General features: G+C 43.9%; 1 protein-coding gene across 1 annotated transcript; it reads left to right on the forward strand.

Moving 5' to 3' along the window:
* Positions 1–5684: 5684 nt before the first annotated feature.
* Positions 5685–8864, forward strand: LOC128740029 (uncharacterized). The gene has a single exon (XM_053835537.1). It carries the CDS (start codon positions 5685–5687, stop codon positions 8862–8864), a length of 3180 nt encoding a protein of 1059 aa, XP_053691512.1.
* Positions 8865–10220: the final 1356 nt, after the last annotated feature.

Raw genomic sequence — 10220 nt, forward strand, 5'->3', positions numbered from 1 at the left:
TTTTTTAAGATGCGCTGAGCTCCGTCTGTATTGCTTGCCATTGTCCTTTGACTGGATTAATGTATCTGTCCCTTTTTTTTGGCAAATGACAAATTCTTCATTACTGAAGTCTCCGTCCAACTTATTAACTTTACGCATTCTTTTGGCCAACACGTGGTCACCCACTTTTAGAATACTTCGCTTTGCCCCCCGTCTTTGATCCGCGTACTCTTTACCTTTTTGTTTAACTACAGCATCTCGTTCCCTAACCCCTGCATCTTCTTGAAAAGATGAAATACATGGTAGTTTGTTTTTGATGCGACGACCAAACATAATCTCACCCGGTGATTTTCCTGTCGTTGGGTGCTTGGAAGAATGATACGTTAGCAAATACTTGTAGAGTTCTTGACGCCAGTCATGTCCAAGTTCTTGGGCTATACGAAGGCGCTTAATGATCGAGCGGTTTTGGCGCTCAACCTCCCCGTTTGATTGCGGCCAATAGGGAATAGTGTTCATCAGTTTGATGCCATTTGCATCACAGAATTGCTTAAACTCCGCACAGTCTGCACTAAGTTGAGGTGCATTATCTGCCTTTAACGTAACAGGAATTCCGTATCGACTGAACATAATGGAAAGTTCTCTTATGACATCTTGCGCAGTTGTCGTTTCCATTTCGCATACCTCCATGAAGCGGCTGTAATAATCAATAACAACCATTAAATGTTGTCCTTCCGGCAGAGGCCCGAAAAAATCCAAAGCTATCGTATGCCATGGATAACTAGGTAGCTGACTCCGCTGTAAAGGCTCCGGAGGTTCTGGTGCACCGACTAAGGTACATCCTCTACAGTTCTTCACGATTTTCTCTACCTGAGCATCCATTTTAGGCCACCAAACGTGGGAACGTAGATGATTCTTCATCATCGTGATTCCTGGGTGACCTTCGTGAGCGGTAAGCAGTACTTTTTCTCGGAGAGAACACGGAACAACGATTCGATCTCCTCGAATAAGCACGCCTTGAAAATCACAAAGTTCATTGGCGATTACTCGGTATACGATTGGCAAATCTTGATTTTCTCCTGATTCCAGTATATTCAAAACTTGTTGAATTTCTGAGTCAGCTTTACTCGCTTCTGCGATATCTCGCCATGTCAACGCTGAAGAATTTACTGCGTGCATAACGACTTCCCGGACAAAGATTTCTTCTGAAGAGTCAAACGGTATTGCCTTTTGAATTGATAGCCGTGATAAAGTATCAGCCACATTATCTTTTCCTGACGTAAATATTACTTTGTAGTCGAATGCTTGCAACCGCAACACCCACCTTTCTATACGTGCGCACGGTTTAGAACGCTGGGAGAAAAGAAAACTTAAAGCTTTGCAATCCGTGTGGATATCGAATGTTTTTCCCAGGAGATAATACTGGAAACGCTCTACGCCCCAAACTATTGCCAACGCTTCCTTTTCCGTTTGGCAATAACGGCGCTCCGTGTCGGTCAGTGATTTTGAAGCGAAACTGATGACACGGTGTTTACCAGCCTCATCGAACTGAATCAGGATGGCACCTAGCCCGCACGGACTAGCATCGGTGAGAACAGCTGTATGGTCTTCAACTCTATAGAACCCCAAATTCTCGATCTTGCTCATAGCATCTTTGATAGCGTGGAATGAATTCGACTGTTCCTGGGTCCATTCGAATTTTATTTCCTTGCGTAGTAATCTCCGCAATGGTTCGTCGACCGTAGCTAACATTGGCACAAACTTAGCAAGGTAATTTGCAAGTCCCAAGAAACTGCGAACCTCCGCTTCACATTGTGGTGCTCGAAACGATTGAATCGCTTGTATTTTACTTTTTGCAGGCATAACACCGTCTTGAGATATTTTATGCCCCAAAAAGTCTAGCTCTGTAACTCTCAGTTGACATTTTCCCCAATTCAATTCAATGCCTCGGTTTTTCAATCGTGACAAAACCTGCAAATGTTAGGACAAAAAGAAATGGAATGATCTATATTTAGTTCACAACAGTACTAATCAAAAGAGGTATTCTGGTAGAAAATCGTAAATGTATTTCAGTATTTAAACTTTACCTTCTCCAAACGTTCATCATGTTCCTTTAAATCGCTACCTTCTACCAGCACATCGTCCAGGTACCAGAAAACCCCCTCACAACCGCTCAATGTCTCGTCCATGGCCTTCTGAAACAGCTCTGGAGCTGTGACTAAACCGAATGGCAAACGCTTAAAACGGTATAATCCTCGCCGAGTCATGAAAGTAGTCGCATCTCTAGAGTCCTCGGCTAACTCTATCTGGAGAAATGCTTCCTTTATATCAAGCTTGCTCCACAATCGACCGCGTCCCAGCTTTGCCAAATAATCGTCAACTGATGGCATGGGGTGGTGTTCCCGCAACACAGCCTCATTGACTCTACGAAGATCCAGACATAATCGGGGTTCACCATTCGATTTTCCGACCACAACTAGTGGTGAAACCCAAGTGGTAGGTCCCGTTTTAACCTCGATGATGTCTCGTTTCAGCATTTCATCTAATTTCCTGTCGACAGCTTCCTCCAGAGGTACAGGAATCCGGCGCATAGGTTGGTATACCGGAATAGCCTGTGGATCGATTCGAATCGTTGCGCTTACGCCGTTCATCTTTGAGAAAGGGCAAACTTCAATATTGTTTATGTTTAACCCGACTTTCAAAACTCCCAGTTGCTTTGCTGTTTCATCACCCAGCAGGCACCGCTGTCCTCCTTCAACAACAAAGAATTTCGCTCGAATGCGTTGATCATTAGCCGAAATGTACGCTATGAACGAACCGAGAATCGTAAGTGGTTCTGGGCTTCCATAAGCACGTAAGATTCGAGAGCTACCCTTTGTCGATGAGCACACATCCACTTGCTCACCCTTAAGCTTCCTCCATGTCTCTCCACTAACCAAGTTGGCATCCGAACCAGAATCGATCAGCATGTCCAATGAAACTCCTCCAACTTCGCACGTAATGATGTTTGATTCGTTTCCCGAATAGAAGGCGTAATACACTTTAGTTTCGCTATTATCCACATTCTCTTTCGAAACATCAGGAGGATTCAAATTTCCATCTACCACTCGTACGAACTTGTCAGTTTTTCTGTCTTGAGGTCGCTTAGCCTTTCGACACAATCTTTCAAAGTGCCCGTAGCTTTTGCAATTACGGCACTGTTTCCCACGGGCGGGACAAATCAGTGAGACAGCGATATGCCCCAGCCGGCCACAGTTAAAGCAAGACCTTTCCGTCGGTTTTCCAGTAGTAGCAACAAATTTCTTCTTGCTACTCCCCTGTTGCTCGATTTTGAAAATCTTCTCCGGTCGCTGATCAACTCCAATCTCATCTATTTGCTGATCCACCCCTTCGTGTACGATGCCTAAAGCCTCGATTTCCGAAAAGGATAAATCCTTCAATAGGATTCTTCTGCGAACTTCGTTGGAATTACATCCTTCAACTACCGTATCAGTTAAATAGATGTCACTAAGGATGGCACTAACTTCAGCACCGTACTTGTCAAACCCACATTGCGAAACCTGTTGCTTCAGCCGGATCACGTAATCTGCAAAGCGTTCTCCTGTTTTCTGCTTCATCGAACGAAGCTTTCGTCGCTCCGAGGTACTCTGATGGCGGGGCTCAAAAAACTCATCCAACTTCTCGATCGCGCAGTTATACCACTTTGGTTCCAGTGTTACCAAAGGCACATGGTCGTAGTCCTTCAAATTCTTGAAAACGACTTGCAATGCTGGTCCTCCCAGATGAAGAAGCTTGGCTCTCTTTGCATACTGATCGGTAATATCGTATGCTGCAAAGTAACATTCTAGCCCTTCCTTCCATGCCTTCCACTCCTTAGCTAGCTTACTAGTCTCGATTTGATCGCACCGAAATGCCGAAACTGGCCGTGAATCTTGCATCTGAAAAAAACAAGATGCAAAGTAAACTTGTTAACTTCCTAGAACTCGTTTTTTCAGTGTCCACCATTTCAATCGATCAAACTACTCATTCAACTTCCGTTATTTCCTGGAATAACGTCACAACATTCAGGAGAGTTCTATTAACCCTCGCTTTGATTTGCCATGAGAAATCCTTAAGATTTTTTTTACCTCTTCCGGGGAAACCCGTATAGTTTCCGCCACACAAAGCTCTACTTCGGAGAAATCCTGATTTCCGCCATTCCGGAGAAACCCATATGGTTTCCGCCACATATTCTACCATGAGAAATCCTTAAGATTTCTGCCTCTTCCGGGGAAACCCGTATAGTTTCCGCCACAACTCTACTTCGGAGAAATCTTTCTGATTTCCGCCATTCCGGAGAAACCCATATGGTTTCCGCCCCATATTCTACCATGAGAATTCCTCAAGATTTCTGCCTCTTCCGGGGAAACCCGTATAGTTTCCGCCACGACAAACTCTACTTCGGAGAAACCCATATGGTTTCCGCCGCATCCATACACTCGTTTCCCTACTTGATCGAAAAGAAAATCATCATTTTGCCAGCAACGCTACTGTTAGCGTCAATTCATTACCGCTTGTTGCATCATTTTTTTTTTTTTTTTTTTGCAAGCGACGCCACCGCTAACCTCAATTAGTATTCCTTTTGCGGGAATTACTCCCACAGAACGAATATTCGCTATCGGTAAATGAAAAAAAAAACAAATCTTACCGTTTTTCCTTTCGCTGTAAATGTAAGGTCCGAAATCCTAGTCGCCAGATTGTGGTATTCTGTCACGTCCAAAATCACGTCCGACTCTTCCAAAGGTTGCGTGTCTAATCCCATTTCGTCATACCGTTCTTCCCTGCTATCCCATGCGTATGTCGACTCCGTCGACTCTGATGTTCCCATCTATGTATATGTCAAAGGTACGTCGGTTGATGACGGCAAAGTACATTGTATACAAGGTATTGTCGTTTAGGTCTAAGGTACATATAATATTAAATCAGGTGCAATATACTACACTTTCCCAGAAGAATGAAAGTGATTCTCCTGGCAATGAGGGGGCCAGTTGTGGTGCGTGTCGGCAGGTCGATAATAGTCGAATGGTACAATGCGACGAATGTGATGAGTGGTATCACTATGACTGTGTGAATGTGAACGATAGTATTCAGGATAAAGATTGGAGCTGTAACGGATGCGTCAGAACGTCGCTTGAGAAGGAACGAGCTTCACTGAATATACAGTTAAAGCGTCTTGAAGAGCAGCAGAAGCAGTGGCAACAAGAGCAACAAAAACGCTTGGAGCAGGATGAGGAACGGCAGCGAAAGCTTGAGCAGCAGCAGAAATTGCAGCAGCAAGGTGGGGAGCAGTTCGATCCGTTGCAGATAGCGAAGTTGCAGTTGCAGCAGCAAAGTTTGCAAGCGAGAGGTGCTACAAGTAAACCTAGTGAACTCCAAAATCTGCAGAGTAGTGGATTGGGCGCGACTCCAAAGCTACGACAGCAGTCAGTAGAGGTAGGTGCGAAATGTACTGTTCCGGTACCATCGATAGAAGATCGACGAGATTCCGTGTCGTTAGCGAGTTCAACGGCAGATGGTGTTAATATCGGCAAAGGTGACAGGGCTTCCCTGGCATCGTCGAAGCAATCAAAACGTTCAGCGAAGCTCCGTGAACAGCGATAAAAGCATTAGAAGCAAGACAAGCGTTAGAAAAGAAACAGCTGGAAGAGCGGTTGGCGTTAGAAAAGGAAATGTTGGAAATGAGCGATTCCGATCTAGAGACTATTGGAAGTGTCGAGAAGATGGATGATTGGCTTGAACGAACAGACCAAATGGGCCGGGAATTACAAGAACCTTTGGATGAAACGCCCCTACCGGTGTACGACAAAGTTACACAAGAACCAGTAATGGTGTCGAATCATCAGAAAGTTTCTAGCAGACAATATCCAGAAGTGCCATGCCAGCCGCAGCGTCCTTTCCAGGATCAACATTCTTTCCCACCGGCGGTTACGCAACCAGTTCAAAGAAGTTGCGTTCCGAGTGACGTGTACCTCGAGCATGACTTATACGGTAGTGGATTGCCAGTGCCTGTTTCTCGTTATCAACCATCGTTCGGTAACTCAGCAGGAGTAACCTTTAATTTACCACCTCTCCCACTCTACACCACAGTGTCACAACCGACAGTGATAACACCGGCGCATCCACAGGGGAATCTTCGGTATCCGACTACGTCGAGTTCCTATGATTCCTCTCCTTTCAGTCACGGTATCCCACAACCTGGAAGGATAACATCTACGCCCCGCACGAATGTGAGTACCTCTCAACGACCAATAGGCAACGGTTCTGTAGTTCCACCACTGAACAGTGGACATTTGGCAGCCAGGCAGACTGTAAAAGACCTGCCCAAGTTTGGCGGAGATCCAGAAGATTGGCCACGGTTCATCGCAGCATATGAAAGAACAACCAGAATGTGTGCTTTCCAAAATGATGAGCTGCTCGATCGTCTAGAGAGAAGCCTGTACGATAAAGCTCTCAATAGTGTTAAAAGCCTGCTTCTGCACCCTGACAACGTTCCAGTAATAATGAACCGTTTGAAAACTCTCTTCGGGAACCCGGAGTTTATTGTTGAAACGATGGTGAATAAGGTTAAAATGATGCCACCACCGAAAGCCGAGAAACTGGAAACCATTGTAGATTTCGGCGTTGCAGTGCAGAATTTGTGTGCTACAATTCAAGTATGCCAAATGGACGAACGTTTTTACAACGTGGCGTTGCTCCAGGAACTTGTTGACAGTTTACCGCCGACATTAAAAATGAAATGGGCATTCTATCGAAAGGAAATCGGAGCAGCCATTTTACGGGAGTTCAATGCGTGGCTTGGGAACATGGTTGATGCTATAAGTCAAGTGAGCAGACCACAAGCTTACACGAAGCCTTTGAAGATGGAGAAGAAAGGTCGGAAAGAAGATGCCTTTGTACATCTGCATTCCGAACAACCGCCTGAGTTGATCAATCGCAGAGCATGTTTAGCGTGTGCAGGAGAATGCAGTAGTCTGGACAAGTGTAACAGTTTCTTAAGGATGGTACCGAATGCACGGTGGGCATTAGTGAATGAAAAGAAGATCTGTCGAAAATGCTTGACTAAACACTTTAGAACATGCGAGATAAAAGTTCCTTGTAACCAGAACGGTTGTAGTTTTCTGCACCATCGTTTACTCCACGATGATAGCAAGCACCAGGGTTGTTCATCGCCGAGTGAATTATTGGAAAATTCTTCATGTAATGCACATCACTGCCCGCCCGATGGAGTGCTTTTAAAATATGTCCGTGTTACACTACACGCGAAAAACCGATCGATCGACACGTATGCCTTCCTCGATGCTGGATCAACCTCCACGTTAATGGAGCATAGCTTGTGGGAGGAGTTGAATCTGGGTGGCGAGAGAAATCCGCTATGCATCACATGGACTGGCGGTCAAGGGAGATACGAAGGAAATTCAGTGAAATGTTCCCTCGACATATCAGGTGCCCAAAATCCAACCAAACGTTTCTACCTTTCGAAAGTGCATACTGTACGGAAACTGGATCTTCCTTCGCAATCGATGTCTGCTACAGAGCTCACAAGATACTTCCAATATTTATCCGGTCTTCCTCTCGAATCGTACTCTAAAGTGAAACCACGCATCCTGATAGGTGTGGATAATTCCAGATTAGACTATCCATTGGACTCCAGAGAAGGGAGCTATAGTCAACCTACTGCTGTACTGACGCGATTGGGTTGGATAATCTACGGGCCATGTTCAGTTGCAAAACGATCGACGACTGTGAAGGAGAATGCGTATAGCTATCACATCTGTGAGTGTGATGCCCTTCAGTCGGCTGTCAAGAATTATTTCGCTCTGGACAGTCTTGGAATTCAACTCAATGGGAAGACATTGATGTCGAACGAGGATGAACGTGCGATTAACCTGCAGCAGTCCAATACCGTGTTGAAGGACAAGAAATACGAAACATGTCTTCTATGGCGATACGACAATGTTAGGTTGCCGGAGAGTAAGGCAATGGCTCTGAAACGTCATAACTGTCTCGACAAGCGCATGGAACGTGAGCCAGAGTTAGCTAGAGTATTTCAGGAGAAAATCTTTGACTATAAAGCTAAAGGATATATCCGTGAACTTCTAGCGCATGAGGAGGAAATGCAAAGAGAACGTTCGTGGTATCTGCCAATTTTTCCCGTGTTCAATCCCAACAAACCCGGAAAGCTTCGGATTGTGTGGGATGCCGCAGCAAAAGTAGGCGCAGTTTCGCTGAATACCTTTCTATTGAAAGGCCCGGATCTAGTTACACCTCTTCCGCAAGTACTTCATAGGTTTCGAGAACACCGAGTGGCGGTCTCTGGTGATGTGCGCGAAATGTTTCATCAGGTCTTGATGAACCGTGACGATCAGCATTGTCTAAGGTTTTTCTGCAACGAAGGTTTCCCCGGTAAGGCTCCTACTGTATATGTTATGCAGGTGATGACGTTTGGTGCAAGCTGTTCGCCAAGCAGCGCACAATACGTTAAGAATCTAAATGCAGAACGTTTCAGAACCCAGTTTCCGGAAGCAGTGGAGGCGATCTGTAAAGGAACTTATGTAGATGACATGTTATACAGTGTCGAAACGGAAGAAGAGGCAGTTAGACTTGCTCAGAACGTACGCTTCATCTATTCTGAAGGAGGATTCGAAATCCGTGGATGGTTGTCGAACTCTAAGAAGGTGGTGGAGTCCATGGGCGAACACGGAATTGCCGCGAAAAGTCTTGACCAAATAGTTTTTGATTATGTGGGTTGCCAACGAGTAGATTACAATCGACCATTTCGGATTTCGGTTCCAACTTCGGTCGATATCGGTGGTGAACGGTCGATATCGGTGGTGAAAAGTTCCAGATAAATTTAGACGTACAATTCTTTCCGAACGAAACCAACAGCAAAGCAACGGTGAACAGTATCATAGTGGAAGGAAAACACGACGAAAAGCAGAACGGCCACGGTTACATCGCAAGGCACTTCGTTTCTCGGTACATGCTCCCTTCTGACCACGATCCCGATGCAATCGTCGCTGTCCTCGGACGGAATTCTCACGATCACAGCTCCGAAGGAAGGTGCTTTGACTACACCTGATGCACCCAAAGCGATTCACATTATGCACACCCAAACGATAAAGAAAATTGCTGGAAAACCGGTTGCGGAGGCAATTGAAAAGTAAAATACAAATGAAAAATTCCGGAGTGATTCGCGATTGGGGCTCAACTACAAATTGTAAACAAATCGTTTTATCACACCATCAGCCTTAAAAAGACTGATAATATCCTTGGCAAGAATCCTTTCTTCTGTTTTAATCGTTAGAATGATTTAAAACAAGTTTTTAGTAATGGGCGATAGAAATGTTTAACCAAAACAAAAGACAGTTTGCAGTTTAGCCCCTCGCATTGTTATGAAGTGACAGGCTTATTTGCAAATTGTTTTGTAAACAGGCGATAGTAAAGAGCTAAACTGCGTTGTTTTCAAAACACAGGCGCATTGTAAACAGGCGAAATTAAATAAAAAAATCAAAACAAGGCGAAACAGGGCTGGGCGAATCTCATTGTCAAAATGCTTTGAGGCTCATTCCAAGGGGTTCAACTATAAAACTTAGATTTTGAGCTTGAATGCACAAATTTTATGCAGTATTGTTGTGAAATTATAAGATTGATTTATTTTACACCAATTTATGTCTTTAAACCGAGGGGCAAGACACTGTTGAAAATATATTACTTTTCTCTATGGAAATATTTTTCCAACCTTAATATATTGACCTTTCCCACCCATAATATAACTTAAAGCCCTATAAAGTTACATTTATTTATACATTTATAGGGTTTTAATAGGTCCATATATATTAATATTATGATAATATTATGAAGTGTCTTGCCCCTCGCTTTAAACTTGATTTTTATAACTTTTATTTAAATTAAGATTTGAAAATGTACTGGCAAATTATCACAGTGATATTTCTCATTGTTCACACTTTGTTAGTTGCGCCCTTATCGCGAATCACTCCGGAAATAGATTCAAGTTCTCTATCATAAGATAAATCTCTGATACTTAAAAAAGTGCATGCATATGCATTTAATGTGATTTCTAGAAATGTGATACTACATCAAAGTGAAAATGTTTGTTATTGAACCAAATAAAAAATGTAACTTTAAAAAAAGCTAACGTGTGACCTAAGCGTTTTGTTCCGTTGGTACTTCTTAGCGGTCGATGA

The sequence above is a fragment of the Sabethes cyaneus genome, chromosome 3 (genome assembly GCF_943734655.1).
Source record: "Sabethes cyaneus chromosome 3, idSabCyanKW18_F2, whole genome shotgun sequence".
NCBI lineage: Eukaryota > Metazoa > Arthropoda > Insecta > Diptera > Culicidae > Sabethes > Sabethes cyaneus.

What these genes read in the sequence shown, in the direction of transcription:
- LOC128740029 (XM_053835537.1), top strand. Translation starts at nt 5,685, where the DNA reads ATGTTGGAAATGAGCGATTCCGATCTAGAGACTATTGGAAGTGTCGAG.